General features: G+C 48.4%; 1 protein-coding gene across 1 annotated transcript in view; it reads left to right on the top strand.

The window, feature by feature from the left end:
• LOC118372986 (clathrin interactor 1-like) overlaps positions 1 to 18,371 on the top strand; it is a 47,551-nt gene extending 29,180 nt beyond the window's left edge. Inside the window, exons 7-13 of the mRNA XM_052487814.1 lie at positions 7,147 to 7,351; positions 7,893 to 8,115; positions 8,255 to 8,348; positions 12,626 to 12,691; positions 12,827 to 13,098; positions 13,551 to 13,740; positions 15,822 to 18,371. Of these exons, the coding sequence (XP_052343774.1) occupies positions 7,147 to 7,351; positions 7,893 to 8,115; positions 8,255 to 8,348; positions 12,626 to 12,691; positions 12,827 to 13,098; positions 13,551 to 13,740; positions 15,822 to 16,141 (1,370 nt within the window). The 3' untranslated portion in view covers positions 16,142 to 18,371. The remainder of the gene's footprint in view (positions 1 to 7,146; positions 7,352 to 7,892; positions 8,116 to 8,254; positions 8,349 to 12,625; positions 12,692 to 12,826; positions 13,099 to 13,550; positions 13,741 to 15,821) is intronic.

Below are 18,371 nucleotides of genomic sequence, written 5' to 3'. Positions count from 1 at the left end.
GTATTGGGGGAGGGTTCAGCAGATACAGTAAGTCCTCTGATGGGGAGGGTTCAGCAGATACAGTAAGTTTTCTCTCAGTATTGGGGGAGGGTTCAGCAGATACAGTAAGTCCTCTGATAGCATTGGGGGAGGGTTCAGCAGATACAGTAAGTCCTCTGATGGGGAGGGTTCAGCAGATACAGTAAGTCCTCTGACAGTATTGGGGGAGGGTTCAGCAGATACAGTAAGTCCTCTGACAGTATGGGGGAGGGTTCAGCAGATACAGTAAGTCTTCTGACAGTATTGGGGAGGATTTAGCAGATACAGTAAGTCCTCTGACAGTATGGGGGGAGGGTTCAGCAAATACATTAAGTCCTCTGACAGTATTGGGGGAGGGTTCAGCAGATACAGTAAGTCCTCTGATGGGGAGGGTTCAGCAGATACAGTAAGTCCTCTGACAGCGTGGGGGGGGGTTCAGCAGATACAGTAAGTCCTCTGACAGTATTGGGGGAGGGTTCAGCAGATACAGTAAGTCCTCTGATGGGGAGGGTTCAGCAGATACAGTAAGTTTTCTCTCAGTATTGGGGGAGGGTTCAGCAGATACAGTAAGTCCTCTGATAGCATTGGGGGAGGGTTCAGCAGATACAGTAAGTCCTCTGATAGCATTGGGGAGGGTTCAGCAGATACAGTAAGTCCTCTAATAGCATTGGGGGAGGGTTCAGCAGATACAGTAAGTCCTCTGACAGTATGGGGGAGGGTTCAGCAGATACAGTAAGTCCTCTGACAGTATTGGGGGAGGGTTCAGCAGATACAGTAAGTCCTCTGATGGGGAGGGTTCAGCAGATACAGTAAGTCCTCTGATAGCATTGGGGGAGGGTTCAGCAGATACAGTAAGTCCTCTGATAGCATTGGGGGAGGGTTCAGCAGATACAGTAAGTCCTCTGATAGCATTGGGGGAGGGTTCAGCAGATACAGTAAGTCCTCTAATAGCATTGGGGGAGGGTTCAGCAGATACAGTAAGTCCTCTGACAGTATGGGGGGAGGGTTCAGCAGATACAGTAAGTCCTCTGACAGTATGGGGGGAGGGTTCAGCAGATACAGTAAGTCCTCTGACTGTATGGGGGAGGGTTCAGCAGATACAGTAAGTCCTCTGACTGTATGGGGGGAGGGTTCAGCAGATACAGTAAGTCCTCTGACTGTATGGGGGAGGGTTCAGCAGATACAGTAAGTCCTCTGACTGTATGGGGGGAGGGTTCAGCAGATACAGTAAGTCCTCTGACTGTATGGGGGGAGGGTTCAGCAGATACAGTAAGTCCTCTGACTGTATGGGGGGAGGATTCAGCAGATACAGTAAGTCCTCTGACTGTATGGGGGGAGGATTCAGCAGATACAGTAAGTCCTCTGACAGTATGGGGAGAGGGTTCAGCAGATACAGTAAGTCCTCTGACAGTATGGGGAGAGGGTTCAGCAGATACAGTAAGTCTTCTGACAGTATTGGGGGAGGGTTTAGCAGATACAGTAAGTCCTCTGACAGTATGGGGGGGAGGGTTCAGCAAATACATTAAGTCCTCTGACAGTATTGGGGGAGGGTTCAGCAGATACAGTAAGTCCTCTGACAGCGTGGGGGTTCAGCAGATACAGTAAGTCCTCTGACAGTATTGGGGGAGGGTTCAGCAGATACAGTAAGTCCTCTGATGGGGAGGGTTCAGCAGATACAGTAAGTTTTCTCTCAGTATTGGGGGAGGGTTCAGCAGATACAGTAAGTCCTCTGATAGCATTGGGGGGGGGTTCAGCAGATACAGTAAGTCCTCTGATGGGGAGGGTTCAGCAGATACAGTAAGTCCTCTGATGGGGAGGGTTCAGCAGATACAGTAAGTCCTCTGACAGTATGGGGGGAGGGTTCAGCAGATACAGTAAGTCCTCTGACTGTATGGGGGGAGGGTTCAGCAGATACAGTAAGTCCTCTGACTGTATCGGGGGAGGGTTCAGCAGATACAGTAAGTCCTCTGACTGTATGGGGGAAGGGTTCAGCAGATACAGTAAGTCCTCTGACTGTATGGGGAGAGGGTTCAGCAGATACAGTAAGTCCTCTGACAGTATGGGGGAGGGTTCAGCAGATACAGTAAGTCTTCTGACAGTATTGGGGGAGGATTTAGCAGATACAGTAAGTCCTCTGACAGTATGGGGGGAGGGTTCAGCAAATACATTAAGTCCTCTGATGGGGAGGGTTCAGCAGATACAGTAAGTCCTCTGACTGTATCGGGGGAGGGTTCAGCAAATACATTAAGTCCTCTGACAGTATTGGGGGAGGGTTCAGCAGATACAGTAAGTCCTCTGATGGGGAGGGTTCAGCAGATACAGTAAGTCCTCTGACAGCGTGGGGGGGGGGTTCAGCAGATACAGTAAGTCCTCTGACAGTATTGGGGGAGGGTTCAGCAGATACAGTAAGTCCTCTGATGGGGAGGGTTCAGCAGATACAGTAAGTTTTCTCTCAGTATTGGGGGAGGGTTCAGCAGATACAGTAAGTCCTCTGATAGCATTGGGGGAGGGTTCAGCAGATACAGTAAGTCCTCTGATGGGGAGGGTTCAGCAGATACAGTAAGTCCTCTGACAGTATTGGGGGAGGGTTCAGCAGATACAGTAAGTCCTCTGACAGTATGGGGAGAGGGTTCAGCAGATACAGTAAGTCTTCTGACAGTATTGGGGGAGGATTTAGCAGATACAGTAAGTCCTCTGACAGTATGGGGGGAGGGTTCAGCAAATACATTAAGTCCTCTGACAGTATTGGGGGAGGGTTCAACAGATACAGTAAGTCCTCTGATGGGGAGGGTTCAGCAGATACAGTAAGTCCTCTGACAGCGTGGGGGGGGGTTCAGCAGATACAGTAAGTCCTCTGACAGTATTGGGGGAGGGTTCAGCAGATACAGTAAGTCCTCTGATGGGGAGGGTTCAGCAGATACAGTAAGTCCTCTGACAGTATTGGGGGAGGGTTCAGCAGATACAGTAAGTCCTCTGACAGTGTGGGGGAGGGTTCAGCAGATATAGTAAGTCCTCTGACAGTATGGGGAGGTTCAGCAGATACAGTAAGTCCTCTGACAGCGTGGGGGAGGGTTCAGCAGATACAGTAAGTCCTCTGACAGTATGGGGGAGGGTTCAGCAGATACAGTAAGTCCTCTGACAGCGTGGGGGGAGGGTTCAGCAGATACAGTAAGTCCTCTGACTGTATGGGGGAGGGTTCAGCAGATACAGTAAGTCCTCTGACTGTATGGGGAGGGTTCAGCAGATACAGTAAGTCCTCTGATAGCATTGGGGGAGGGTTCAGCAGATACAGTAAGTCCTCTGACAGTATGGGGGTTCAGCAGATACAGTAAGTCCTCTGATAGCATTGGGGGAGGGTTCAGCAGATACAGTAAGTCCTCTGACAGCGTGGGGGAGGGTTCAGCAGATACAGTAAGTCCTCTGACTGTATGGGGGAGGGTTCAGCAGATACAGTAAGTCCTCTGACTGTATGGGGGAGGGTTCAGCAGATACAGTAAGTCCTCTGACTGTATGGGGGAGGGTTCAGCAGATACAGTAAGTCCTCTGACTGTATGGGGGAGGGTTCAGCAGATACAGTAAGTCCTCTGACTGTATCGGGGGAGGGTTCAGCAGATACAGTAAGTCCTTTGACTGTATGGGGAAGGGTTCAGCAGATACAGTAAGTCCTCTGACAGTATGGGGAGAGGGTTCAGCAGATACAGTAAGTCCTCTGACAGTATGGGGAGAGGGTTCAGCAGATACAGTAAGTCTTCTGACAGTATTGGGGAGGATTTAGCAGATACAGTAAGTCCTCTGACAGTGTGGGGGAGGGTTCAGCAGATACAGTAAGTCCTCTGATGGGGAGGGTTCAGCAGATACAGTAAGTCCTCTGACAGTATTGGGGGAGGGTTCAGCAGATACAGTAAGTCCTCTGATGGGGAGGGTTCAGCAGATACAGTAAGTCCTCTGACAGCATTGGGGGAGGGTTCAGCAGATACAGTAAGTCCTCTGACAGTGTGGGGGAGGGTTCAGCAGATATAGTAAGTCCTCTGACAGTATGGGGGAGGGTTCAGCAGATACAGGAAGTCCTCTGACAGCGTGGGGGAGGGTTCAGCAGATACAGTAAGTCCTCTGATAGCATTGGGGGAGGGTTCAGCAGATACAGTAAGTCCTCTGACTGTATGGGGGAGGGTTCAGCAGATACAGTAAGTCCTCTGACTGTATGGGGGAGGGTTCAGCAGATACAGTAAGTCCTCTGACTGTATGGGGGAGGGTTCAGCAGATACAGTAAGTCCTCTGACTGTATGGGGGAGGGTTCAGCAGATACAGTAAGTCCTCTGACTGTATGGGGGAGGGTTCAGCAGATACAGTAAGTCCTCTGACTGTATCGGGGGAGGGTTCAGCAGATACAGTAAGTCCTCTGACTGTATGGGGGAAGGGTTCAGCAGATACAGTATGGGGAGAGGGTTCAGCAGATACAGTAAGTCTTCTGACAGTATTGGTGGAGGGTTTAGCAGATACAGTAAGTCCTCTGACAGTATGGGGGGAGGGTTCAGCAAATACAGTAAGTCCTCTGACAGTATTGGGGGAGGGTTCAGCAGATACAGTAAGTCCTCTGACAGTATTGGGGGAGGGTTCAGCAGATACAGTAAGTCCTCTGATGGGGAGGGTTCAGCAGATACAGTAAGTCCTCTGATAGCATTGGGGGAGGGTTCAGCAGATACAGTAAGTCCTCTGATGGGGAGGGTTCAGCAGATACAGTAAGTCCTCTGACAGCGTGGGGGGGTTCAGCAGATACAGTAAGTCCTCTGAAAGTATTGGGGGAGGGTTCAGCAGATGCAGTAAGTCCTCTGATGGGGAGGGTTCAGCAGATACAGTAAGTCCTCTGATGGGGAGGGTTCAGCAGATACAGTAAGTTTTCTCTCAGTATTGGGGGAGGGTTCAGCAGATACAGTAAGTCCTCTGACAGTATTGGGGGAGGGTTCAGCAGATACAGTAAGTCCTCTGACAGTATTGGGGGAGGGTTCAGCAGATACAGTAAGTTCTCTGATGGGGAGGGTTCAGCAGATACAGTAAGTCCTCTGATGGGGAGGGTTCAGCAGATACAGTAAGTCTTCTGACAGTATTGGGGGAGGGTTCAGCAGATACAGTAAGTCCTCTGATGGGGAGGGTTCAGCAGATACAGTAAGTCCTCTGACAGCGTGGGGGGAGGGTTCAGCAGATACAGTAAGTCCTCTGACAGTATTGGGGGAGGGTTCAGCAGATACAGTAAGTCCTCTGATGGGGAGGGTTCAGCAGATACAGTAAGTCCTCTGACAGTATTGGGGGAGGGTTCAGCAGATACAGTAAGTCCTCTGATGGGGAGGGTTCAGCAGATACAGTAAGTCCTCTGACAGTATTGGGGGAGGGTTCAGCAGATACAGTAAGTCCTCTGACAGTGTGGGGGGAGGGTTCAGCAGATATAGTAAGTCCTCTGACAGTATGGGGGAGGGTTCAGCAGATACAGTAAGTCCTCTGACAGCGTGGGGGGAGGGTTCAGCAGATGCAGTAAGTCCTCTGATGGGGAGGGTTCAGCAGATACAGTAAGTCCTCTGACAGTGTGGGGGGAGGGTTCAGCAGATGCAGTAAGTCCTCTGATGGGGAGGGTTCAGCAGATACAGTAAGTCAATCTAGAACACACAAACACTCACTCACACATACAGGGCATTCGGAAAGTATTTAGCTCCCTTGACTTTTTCCACATTTTGTTAAGTTACAGCCTTATTCTAAAATTGATTAAATATTTTTTTTTCTCATCAATCTACACACAATACCCCATAATGACATCACAATACCCCATAATGACATCACAATACCCCATAATGACAAAGCGAAAACAAGTTTTTATTCACTTTTGCCAAAAAAACAACTGGAAATACCACATTTACATAAGTATTCAGACCCTTTACTCAGTACTATGTTGAAGCACATTGGGCAATTACAGCCTCGAGTCTTCTTGGGTATGACTCTACAAGCTGGGCTCTGGCTGGGCCACTCAAGTACATTCAGAGACTGGTCCTGAATCCACTGCTGCGTTTTCTTGGCTGTGTATTTAGGGTTGTTGTCCTGTTGGAGGGTGAACCTTCGCCCCAGTCTGAGGTCCGGAGTGCTCTGGAGCAGGTTTTCATCAAGGATCTCTTTGTACTTTGCTCTGTTCATCATTCCCTTGATCCTGACTTGTCTCCCAGTTCCTGCCATTGAAAAACATCCCCACAGCATGATGCTACCACCACCATGCTTCACAGCATGATGCTGCCACCACCATGCTTCACTGTATGGATGGTGCCAGGTTTCCTCTAAAAGTGACACTTGGCATTCAGGCCAAATAATTCAATATTGGTTTCATTAGACCAGAGAATCTTGTTTCTCATGGTCTGAGTCCTTTAGGTGCCTTTTGGCAAACTCCAAGCGGGCTGTCATGTACCTTTTACTGAAGAGTGGCTTCTGTCTGACCACTCTACCATAAAGGCCAGATAGGTGGAGCACTACAGAGATGATTATCCTTCTGGAAGGTTATCCCAACTCCCATCCTCACAGAGGAACTCTAGAGCTCTGTCAGAGTGACCATCAGGTTCTTGGTCACCTCTCTGACCAAGGCCCTTCTCCCCCCTTTGCTCAGTTTGGCCGGGTGGCCAGCTCTAGGAACTTCTTAAAAATGGAGGCCACTGTGTTCTTGGAGACCTTCCAAGCTGCAGAAATATTTTGGTACCCTTCCCCAGATCTGTGCCTCGACACAATCCTGTATCGGAGCTCTACGGATAATTCCTTCGACTTCATGGCTTGGTTTTTGATCTGACATACACTTTCAACTGTAGGACCTTATATAGACAGGTGTGTGCCTTTACAAGTAATTTCCAATCAATTGAAATTACCACAGGTGGACTCCAGGTTGTCGAAACAGTTGAATGGGGTATTCTGCATAGATTGAATGAATGATTGATAAAAAAAATAAAAAATAAAATTATTCAGCTGTAACAAAATATGGAAAAAGTCAAGGGGTCTGCATTCTTTCTGAATGCCCTGTATACGTTCGAGTGTCTTCTGTTTTGGCCTCTAACACAAACTCACCGTTCTGACTCTTTCTCTCTGTCTATTCCCCCCTCCCCCCAGCGGGTGATCGCTATGACTCCAGCAGCTCTGGCGGTAATGAGGGAAGCAGCAGAGGGAAGTGGGATGAGGACTGGAAGAGGGACCAAGGCCAGTTCCCCTTCAGTGACAAACTGGGGGAGATCAGTGATAAGATCGGCAGCACCATCGATGACACAATCAACAAGTTCAGGAAGCAGAGCAGAGACGATTCGCCAGACCGATTCAGGTTAGGAAAGAGAAGAGTTCCATTGGGTGAGATTGAGAGAAAGAGGAAGGAAATTAATGACTCAAATAGAGAGGGGGGACAGTACTGAGGTACAGGGAGAAGTTAGAGCAACCCGCTGTCCTCCTCATATCACATTACAGAATGTTAGAGCAACCCGCTGTCCTCCTCATATCACATTATAGAATGTTAGAGCAACCCGCTGTCCTCCTCATATCATATTACAGAATGTTAGAGCAACCCGCTGTCCTCCTCATATCACATTACAGAATGTTAGAGCTACCCGCTGTCCTCCTCATATCATATTACAGAATGTTAGAGCAACCCGCTGTCCTCCTCATATCATATTACAGAATGTTAGAGCTACCTGCTGTCCTCCTCATATCATATTACAGAATGTTAGAGCTACCCGCTGTCCTCCTCATATCATATTACAGAATGTCAACATCCTGATGTTCTGTCATACTTTAGTCACACTATTTGAATTGAACTATCCCCAAAACAAAGTCTTTTTCACCCGGTTTGCGTCCTCTGGTCTCCGTAGTGACAACGAGGAGGAGCGAAGTCGCCCGTCACGGAACGGCCAGTCTGGGAGGTCGGTGTTCAAAGACGAGGAGGAAACCGTGACGACCAAGAGTGTCCAGATCGTTCAGGCAACAGAAACCACAGCAACCAGGAAGAGAGGCGGGATTCCATCCAAAACTGTGTCCCTGGGAGCCGCGGCCCACTACACAGGAGACAAAAGCCCTGATACCTCTGCCAAACAGGTGTGTGTGTGTGTGTGTGTGTGTGCATCCGTGCATATTCAGTCCACGCTGGTCCACTATAGCTTATTACTGTTATCTGATGTGGACAGTGCAGTCTCACTCCCTGTCTCTCTACTCACATCTCTCCTCTCTGTTCCAGACTCCGTCCGCAGCAGCACCTCAGCCCTCCAGTAGTGGTCTGGCTGACCTATTCATGGTAGATACAGGACCCAGCCAGCCTGCAGCAGCCACCGGTAACTACACACACTGAGAGGACATCATGGAGGGTTGGGGGGGTGTGCGTGTAAGTGTAGTTACGGGACATCATGGAGGGTTGGGGGGGAGTAGTATAGTTACGGGACATCATGGGGGTTGGGGGAGGTAGTGTAGTTACGGGACATCATGGGGGTTGGGGGAGGTAGTGTAGTTACGGGACATCATGGGGGTTGGGGGAGGTAGTGTAGTTACGGGACATCATGGGGGTTGGGGGAGGTAGTGTAGTTATGGAACATCATTGGGGGAGGTAGTGTAGTTACGGGACATCATGGGGGGGTGGGTAAGTGTAGTTACGGGACATCATTGGGGGTTGGGGGGGGGGGGAGTAGTATAGTTACAGAACATCTTGGGGGGGGTAGTGTAGTTACAGGAAACCTTGTCCCGTAACTACCCCCCCCCCCCTGCCATCATGGAGGGTTGGGGGGGTGGGTAGTATAGTTACGGGACATCATGGAGGGTTGGGGAAGGGGGGAAATTTGTCACATACACATGGTTAGCAGATGTTAATGCGAGTGTAGCGAAATGCTTGTCCTTCTAGTTCCGACAATGCAGTAATAACCAACAAGTAATCTAGCTAACAATTCCAAAACTACTACCTTATAGACACAACAAAGAATATGTACATAAAGATATATGAATGAGTGATGATACAGAGCGGCATAGGCAAGATACAGTAGATGGTATTGAGTGCAGTATATACATATGAGATGAGTATGTAAACAAAGTGGCATACTCAGTGGCTAGTGATACATGTGTTACATAGGGATGCAGTAGATGATATAGAGTACAGTATATACGTATACCTATGAGATTAATAATGTAGGGAACATTATATTAGGTAGCATTGTTTAAAATGGCTAGTGATATATTTGACATTTCCCATCAATTCCCATTATTAAAGTGGCTGGAGTTGAGTCAGTGTGTTGGCAGCAGCCACTCAATGTTAGTGATGGCTGTTTAACAGTCTGATGGCCTTGAGATAGAAGCTGTTTTTCAGTCTCTCGGTCCCAGCTTTGATGCACCTGTACTGACCTCGCCTTCTGGATGATAGCGGGGTGAACAGGCAGTGGCTCGGGTGGTTGATGTCCTTGATGATCTTTATGGCCTTCCTGTGACATCGGGTGGTGTAGGTGTCCTGGAGGGCACGTAGTTTGCCCCCGGTGATGCGTTGTGCAGACCTCACTACCCTCTGGAGAGCCTTACGGTTGTGGGCGGAGCAGTTGCCGTACCAGGCGGCGATACAGCCCGACAGGATGCTCTCGATTGTGCATCTGTAGAAGTTTGTGTGCTTTTGGTGACAATCCGAATTTCTTCAGCCTCCTGAGGTTGAAGAGGCGCTGCTGTGCCTTCTTCACGATGCTGTCTGTGTGGGTGGACCAATTCAGTTTGTCTGTGATGTGTACGCCGAGGAACTTAAAACTTACTACCCTATCCACTACTGTTCCATCGATGTGGATAGGGGGGTGTTCCCTCTGCTGTTTCCTGAAGTCCACAATCATCTCCTTAGTTTTGTTGACTTTGAGTGTGAGGTTATTTTCCTGACACCACACTCCGAGGGCCCTCACCTCCTCCCTGTAGGCCGTCTCGTCGTTGTTGGTAATCAAGCCTACCACTGTTGTGTCGTCCACAAACTTGATGATTGAGTTGGAGGCTCAATCATAGTGTAGTTACGGGACATCTGGGGGGAGGGTGGGGGGGTAGTGTAGTTACGGGACATCTGGGGAGGGGTAGTGTAGTCGTGGGTGAACAGGGAGTACAGGAGAGGGCCCAGAACGCACCCTTGTGGGGCCCCAGTGTTGAGGATCAGCGGGGTGGAGATGTTGTTGCCTACCCTCACCACCTGGGGGCGGCCCGTCAGGAAGTCCAGTACCCAGTTGCACAGGGCGGGGTCGAGACCCAGGGTCTCGAGCTTGATGACTAGCTTGGAGGGCACTATGGTTTTAAATGCCGAGCTGTAGTCGATGAACAGCATTCTCACATAGGTATTCCTCTTGTCCAGATGGGTTAGGGCAGTGTGCAGTGTGGTTGAGATTGCATTGTCTGTGGACCTATTTGGGTGGTAAGCAAATTGGAGTGGGTCTGGGGTGTCAGGTAGGGTGGAGGTAATATGGTCCTTGACTAGTCTCTCAAAGCACTTCATGATGACGGAAGTGAGTGCTACAGGGCGGTAGTCGTTTAGCTCAGTTACCTTAGCTTTCTTGGGAACGGGAACAATGGTGGCCCTCTTGAAGCATGTGGGAACAACAGACTGGGATAGGGATTGATTGAATATGTCCGTAAACACACCAGCCAGCTGGTCTGCGCATGCTCTGAGGGCGCAGCTGGGGATGCCGTCTGGGCCTGCAGCCTTGCGAGGGTTGACACGTTTAAATGTTTTCCTCACGTCCTCAAAGCGGGCAAAAAGTTATTTAGTCTGCCTGGGAGCAAGACATCCTGGTCCGTGACTGGGCTGGTTTTCTTTTTGTAATCCGTGATTGACTGTAGACCCTGCCACATACCTCTTGTGTCTGAGCCGTTGAATTGAGATTCTACTTTATCTCTATACTGACGCTTAGCTTGTTTGATAGCCTTGCGAAGGAAATAGTTACACTGTTTGTATTCGGTCATGTTACCAGTCTACTTGCCCTGATTAAAAGCAGTGGTTCGCGCTTTCAGTTTCACGCGAAGGCTGCCATCAATCCACGGTTTCTGGTTTGGGAATGTTTTAATCGTTGCTATGGGAACGACATCTTCAACGCACGTTCTAATGAACTCTCTCACCGAATCAGCGTATTCGTCAATGTTGTTGTCTGACGCAATACGGAACATATCCCAGTCCACGTGATGGAAGCAGTCTTGGAGTGTGGAATCAGATTGGTCGGACCAGCGTTGGACAGACCTCAGCGCGGGAGCTTCTTGTTTCTGTCTGGAGGCAGGGATCAACAAAATGGAGTCGTGGTCAGCTTTTCCGAAAGGAGAGCGGGGCAGGGCCTTATATGCGTCGCGGAAGTTGGAATAGCAATGATCTAAGGTTTTTCCAGCCCTGGTTGCGCAATCGATATGCTGATAACATTTAGGGTTGTCTTGTTTTCAGATTAGCCTTGTTAAAATCCCCAGCTACAATGAATGCAGCCTCCGGATATATGGACTCCAGTTTGCAAAGAGTTACGGGACATCATGGAGGGTTGGGGAGGGGGGTAGTATAGTTACGGGACATCATGGGGGGTGGGTAGTTACGGGACATCGTGGGGGGTACTGTAGTTACGGGACATCATGGAGGGCGGGGGGTGGGTAGTTACGGGACATCATGGAGGGTTGGGGGGTGGATAGTTACGGGACATCATGGAGGGTTGGGGGTGGGTAGTATAGTTACGGGACATCATGGAGGGTTGGGGGTGGGTAGTTACGGGACATCATGGAGGGTTGGGGGTGGGCAGTTACGGGACATCATGGAGGGCGGGGGTACTGTGGTTACGGGACATCTTGGGGTGGGGGGTACTGTAGTTACAGGACATCATGGAGGGCGGGGGGTACTGTAGTTACGGGACATCTGGGGAGGGGGGTAGTGTAGTTACGGGACATCTGGGGAGGGGGGTAGTGTAGTTACGGGACATCTGGAGGGGGGTAGTGTAGTTACGGGACATCTGGGGAGGGGGTAGTGTAGTTACGGGACATCTGGGGAGGGGGGTACTGTAGTTACGGGACATCTGGGGAGGGGGGTACTGTAGTTACGGGACATCTGGGGAGGGGGTACTGTAGTTACGGGACATCTGGGGAGGGGGGTACTGTAGTTACGGGACATCTGGGGAGGGGGGTAGTGTAGTTACGGGACATCTGGGGAGGGGGGTAGTGTAGTTACGGGACATCTGGGGGAGGGGGTAGTGTAGTTACGGGACATCTGGGGGAGGGGGTAGTGTAGTTACGGGACATCTGGGGGAGGGGGGTAGTGTAGTTACGGGACATCTGGGGGAGGGGGTAGTGTAGTTACGGGACATCTGGGGGGTAGTGTAGTTACGGGACATCTGGGGGGTCGATGTTTCATGGTCACTTTTTAAATGTTTACGTACTGTTTTACTAATTTCATATGTATATACTGTACTCTTATCAATGCTCACCCTACTATTTATATATTTCTTAGTTATATTTGACTTTTGGATTTGTGTGTGTTAGATATTACTGCACTGTTGGAGCTAGGAACACAAGCCTTTAGCTACACCTGCAATAACATCTGTTAAATATGTGACCAATACAAATCAAATGGTATGTCTCTTTCCAGACCTGATAGGAGGATTTGCTGACTTTTCTTCTCCTGCTGCCTCTGTCGGCCTCTCCACAGTACCTGGTGAGTTTAAAGCACTAGAATATTCCGAGAGATGGAGGGGAGGAGGTCTGGCCATGAGGAGCCTGCTAACTTGCGTGTGTGTGCTAGAGATTTAAGTCCACTATAACCTTATTCCTCTCTTTGCTCCTCCTCCAGCCTCTAGTGGGAACAGTGATTTTGGGGACTGGAATGCTTTCCCTGACGGCCAGGCCCCCGTCCCCACCCCTTTCGCCCAGCCTCTGGCCCCTAGCAACACTGACCTGTTTGGGGCCCTGGCTCACAGCTCTGCCCTGGCTCCAGCCTCAGCTGACCTGTTTGATCTGATGGGTCCGGTCCAGACTCAGTCTCTCTCTGCCTCTCAGAGCCTCACCTTCAATATGACCAGCACACAGAACGTGACCAGTACCATGCCACATTCCACATCACTGGTAAGAATATAGGACAGACATGGTTCACACAAACAGTAAATTAATTCACATTGTAAATTGTCCATATTGTGCCTGATGCACTGTTAAGGAGAGGAGTGACAGTAACTGCTGTGGTTGAGAGGGACAAAAACACACATTGAGAAGGAACCAGTTTGAGTTAGGGAACCATTCAATCTAATACAAGGTTGTGTTTACATAGATATTTGCATGTTAAAAACCTGACCTACTTTTAAAAAATACAAGCTTAGTTTTGCAGATGAATCAAACCTGCCCCTTCCCAATCTGTTAATTCTGGTTATATGGGATGTGTTTTTATGTAGATTACTATAGAGACTGTAGTTCAACCTTCATATGTCACCATTATATAGGTACCTTCGCATTACTCTCTATTGGAACTTGCTACCAAATTCTCTCTCTCCTCTTTCTCTCCTCTCTCTCTCCCTCTCTCTCAGCCCTTCCAGGTGATGAGCGGTCCGTTGCAGCCCCAGCAGCAGCAGCAAGTCATGCTGGGTACCCAGGGTTCCATGGGGTCAGCGATCCCCTCCACCTGGTCTGACTCCTCGGTCAACATCAGTCTGGACTTCCTGGCACCCGGCGTGCAGCCTCCCAAACCCGCCCAGCCCACCCTCAAAACCCTCCAAGGTGAGCCTACAGGGTATAGACTGAGAGAAATAGTACTGTATTTGTCTGGAGAGGGTTCAAAACGCTGCTGAATGTCTGTTGACCAAAACGTTGGTTTGAGATCCATTCAACTGTTTGTGGAGTATCCAAGATCCTCAGCGTGTGGGACTTTCTTCCTTTTAATCAGGATGGTCACAGGACAATTCAAAAGGCTTTAGGTTCAGTCAGAATGGAATAGAAGGATGCTTGGGACTACTTGTTCAGTGTGGAATAGAAGGATGCTTGGGACTACTTGTTCAGTGTGGAATAGAAGGATGCTTGGGACTACTTGTTCAGTGTGGAATAGAAGGATGCTTGGGACTACTTGTTCAGTGTGGAATAGAAGGATGCTTGGGACTACTTGTTCCGTGTGGAATAGAAAGATGCTTGGGACTACTTGTTCAGTGTGGAATAGAAGGATGCTTGGGACTACTTGTTCAGTGTGGAATAGAAGGATGCTTGGGACTACTTGTTCAGTGTGGAATAGAAGGATGCTTGGGACTACTTGTTCAGTGTGGAATAGAAGGATGCTTGGGACTACTTGTTCCGTGTGGAATAGAAAGATGCTTGGGACTACTTGTTCAGTGTGGAATAGAAGGATGCTTGGGACTACTTGTTCAGTGTGGAATAGAAGGATGCTTGGGACTACTTGTTCAGTGTGGAAGAGAAGGATGCTCGGGACGACTCGTTCCGTGTGGAATAGAAGGATGCTTGGGACTACTTGTTCCGTGTGGAATAGAAGGATGCTTGGGACTACTTGTTCAGTGTGGAATAGAAGGATGCTTGGGACTACTTGTTCAGTGTGGAATAGAAGGATGCTTGGGACTACTTGTTCAGTGTGGAATAGAAGGATGCTTGGGACTACTTGTTCCGTGTGGAATAGAAGGATGCTTGGGACTACTTGTTCAGTGTGGAATAGAAGGATGCTTGGGACTACTTGTTCAGTGTGGAATAGAAGGATGCTTGGGACTACTTGTTCAGTGTGGAATAGAAGGATGCTTGGGACGACTCGTTCAGTGTGGAATAGAAGGATGCTTGGGACTACTTGTTCCGTGTGGAATAGAAGGATGCTTGGGACTACTTGTTCCGTGTGGAATAGAAGGATGCTTGGGACTACTTGTTCCGTGTGGAATAGAAGGATGCTTGGGACTACTTGTTCCGTGTGGAATAGAAGGATGCTTGGGACGACTCGTTCCGTGTGGAATAGAAGGATGCTTGGGACGACTCGTTCCGTGTGGAATAGAAGGATGCTTGGGACGACTCGTTCCGTGTGGAATAGAAGGATGCTTGGGACGACTCGTTCCGTGTGGAATAGAAGGATGCTTGGGACTACTTGTTCAGTGTGGAATAGAAGGATGCTTGGGACGACTCGTTCCGTGTGGAATAGAAGGATGCTTGGGACGACTCGTTCCGTGTGGAATAGAAGGATGCTTGGGACTACTTGTTCCGTGTGGAATAGAAGGATGCTTGGGACTACTTGTTCCGTGTGGAATAGAAGGATGCTTGGGACTACTTGTTCCGTGTGGAATAGAAGGATGCTTGGGACTACTCGTTCCGTGTGGAATAGAAGGATGCTTGGGACTACTCGTTCCGTGTGGAATAGAAGGATGCTTGGGACTACTTGTTCCGTGTGGAATAGAAGGATGCTTGGGACTACTTGTTCCGTGTGGAATAGAAGGATGCTTGGGACTACTCGTTCCGTGTGGAATAGAAGGATGCTTGGGACTACTTGTTCCGTGTGGAATAGAAGGATGCTTGGGACTACTTGTTCCGTGTGGAATGGAAGGATGCTTGGGACGACTTGTTCCGTGTGGAATGGAAGGATGCTTGGGAGTACTTGTTCATTGTGGAATAGAAGGATGCTTGGGACTACTTGTTCCGTGTGGAATAGAAAGATGCTTGGGACTACTTGTTCCGTGTGGAATGGAAGGATGCTTGGGACGACTTGTTCCGTGTGGAATGGAAGGATGCTTGGGAGTACTTGTGGAGTGTGTGTGTGTGAACCTGTGTCTGTGAGGTCATGCGGTCTTCTGACTCCACTTCTTCCTGTTTATGTCTTCTAGGAGTCCAGCCCCTCCCACCTGTCAACATGCTCTCGCAGGGATTTGCCGGCATGGGCCTCGCCCCCTCCCCCATCAGAACCCCTACAACTCCCATGATGTACCCTGGTGCTGGGATGGGCATGGCCCCCAGCCAGGGCATGATGGGAATGGCCCCCAGCCAGGGCATGATGGGAATGGGCATGAACATGGGTGCTATGCCCCAGGCTAACATGACCATGGGGATGAGGATGCCAGCCATGTCTATGGGTTCTGGCCTGGTACAGCAGCAGCCCAAGCAAGGAGTGGACGCCTTCGCGGATTTCGGCAACTTCAGGAAGTGAGGGAAGATGTGCCGTGAAGGAAAGGGGTGTTTCTGTTTTTCTCTCCAACAGACTGTCCATGAAGGATTGTAAAGAGCTGCAAACAAAGAGTACTTGAATGTTGTCAAATATCAAATACTGACTGCCACCCCTCCACTTCCTGTTTCTTTCCTTTAAGTGATATATAGAGACATGAATATACACGATTGTATGCATCTTTTAATCAGTTGGAACGTGCAATCAAGTACCTTTTAGAGTGTATTCAGTCCAGTAATGGTTGTGTGCTGTTCAGGTTTGAATCGGAGAGAACTGAGAGCAGAAACACGGTGCCAGAATAACGCAGATTTTTCACTTTAAAATGTATGCCAAACAAAAAGCAATGATTGCAAAGTTAAACAACCCATACAACTCTGCACAAGGACGGCTTGTATAAAATGGTTTGTTTAACTTCTCAATAATAGTTTTTTGTTTGTATTGCTTTTTAAAGCACCATTCTGTTACCATGGAATTGTCCAGGTGAAATTTAAAGAGAATGTCAGCGGGGGTTTTGCTTTACTTAACCAATTAATTGTCCAGAGTAGCAAAAATATAGTTTTATATGATAATCCCACCCCAATAACTCCCCATCCACCTCTTTTAGAATGTCCGGTTCTCTCGACCTGTCCCTTCCCTACAACTGTAAATATTACTGGTGCGACAGACAAATAAATGATTGAGTACTTGATTATGATATGATGATGTCGTCGTGAAGAGGTGGGTGTCAATTGGACGGAACCAGATGTCAATCAAGACGTTGCTATTGCACGCTACATTGCCACGGAGCCGGTCTTTAATACCTACTTTATATAACAGCGTTCCACACTCCAAATGTGGAGTTTCTGTTCAATATTAGATTTAACAAATCAATCAATCGTTTATTGATGGATGGATTTAATAAGTGAATGAATGAGATGATTGAAAGTTGTTAATTGAAGAAGCTGTGGTAATGATAACACAGATCTCCTTTGTGGCCTTTCTTATGGGTATATATTTTTTAAAGAACTATAATCTTTTTTTCCTTGCATCCAAATAAGATGATCAGTAGATGTAGGAACAACCTCCTGGTGGCCTGTGTTCTTTAAGTTCTGCACATGGTGCCTGTGAGACAGAGGGACAACCTCCTGGTGGCCTGTGTTCTTTAAGTTCTGCACATGGTGCCTGTGAGACAGAGGAACAACCTCCTGGTGGCCTGTGTTCTTTAAGTTCTGCACATGGTGCCTGTGAGACAGAGGCCTTTTTCCTTCATTATACAGGAGACAGACGGAGAGACGATACAACTATAGTGTTCATGACAGTTACTGTTAGGAGTCTACAGCACAGTATGTATGTGTGGTTCTTACTGCTCCCTGTCCCCTGGGACCCTTGTGGAATAGGGGGGGAAGATGTCCCTAGATGCTGATCTTGGGTCAGTTTTGCGTTTTCCTCCACTAGTGGTTTAGGTTAGGATTGGGGGTGGGGAAGCTGATCCTAGCTCTGTACTTAGGGGAAAATTCACCCCGGAGTGGATCTCTGAAGGAGAGGTTTCTGACAGTGCAGGTCTAGGAGAGGATTTCTCTTGTTTGTTTTTCTGGGGGGGGTCGTACATCTTATATGGCACCCTATACACTTTATAGTGCACTACTTCCGACCAGAGCCCATAGGACTCGGGTTAAAAGTAGTGCACTATATAGGAAATGGGTACATGTGGTACTAGGTCAGCGAGTACCTCACATGTAAACTAGACTCCTGTTTCAGAGCTATGTCCTCTTCCAGGAGTTCGGGTCAATTCCATTTCAATTCTGGAAGTACACTGAAATTCCAGTTTTCTTCAATGCTTTTCATGAGGAAAATGTTGAATGTCGTTTTACTTTCTAAATTGACTGAAATGGAATTGACCCCAACCCTGCACAGATGAAAACACAGTAGCCTTCTGTCTGAGCTGAGGCTTCACCTGCTGGAAATGACCAAAATGTAGCAACTCTTGTTTGTTTTTCTAAGAGACGATGTCCTTAGGGGGTTGTGTTTTATTCTTTCGTTGGTTTATTTTCTACTTATTACAATTGTTCTGAGATCTTCTGTAATGTGGTATTGTTACATAAAATAAAAACACTAGTTTATGCAAATGTATAAAAAGAAAAAGCTACGCATCACCAACGAAAAGAGCCTTGAGAAAATGTTTTCGTTTGATTGTCCCATGATCCTTTTATCTACGGCATTAAAACAGTTGATTACA

This window comes from Oncorhynchus keta, chromosome 30 (assembly GCF_023373465.1).
Source record: "Oncorhynchus keta strain PuntledgeMale-10-30-2019 chromosome 30, Oket_V2, whole genome shotgun sequence".
NCBI classification, from domain to species: Eukaryota; Metazoa; Chordata; class Actinopteri; order Salmoniformes; family Salmonidae; genus Oncorhynchus; species Oncorhynchus keta.
The sequence above is the reverse complement of the archived record's forward strand: the minus strand, read 5'-3'. Positions and strand labels throughout refer to the sequence as shown.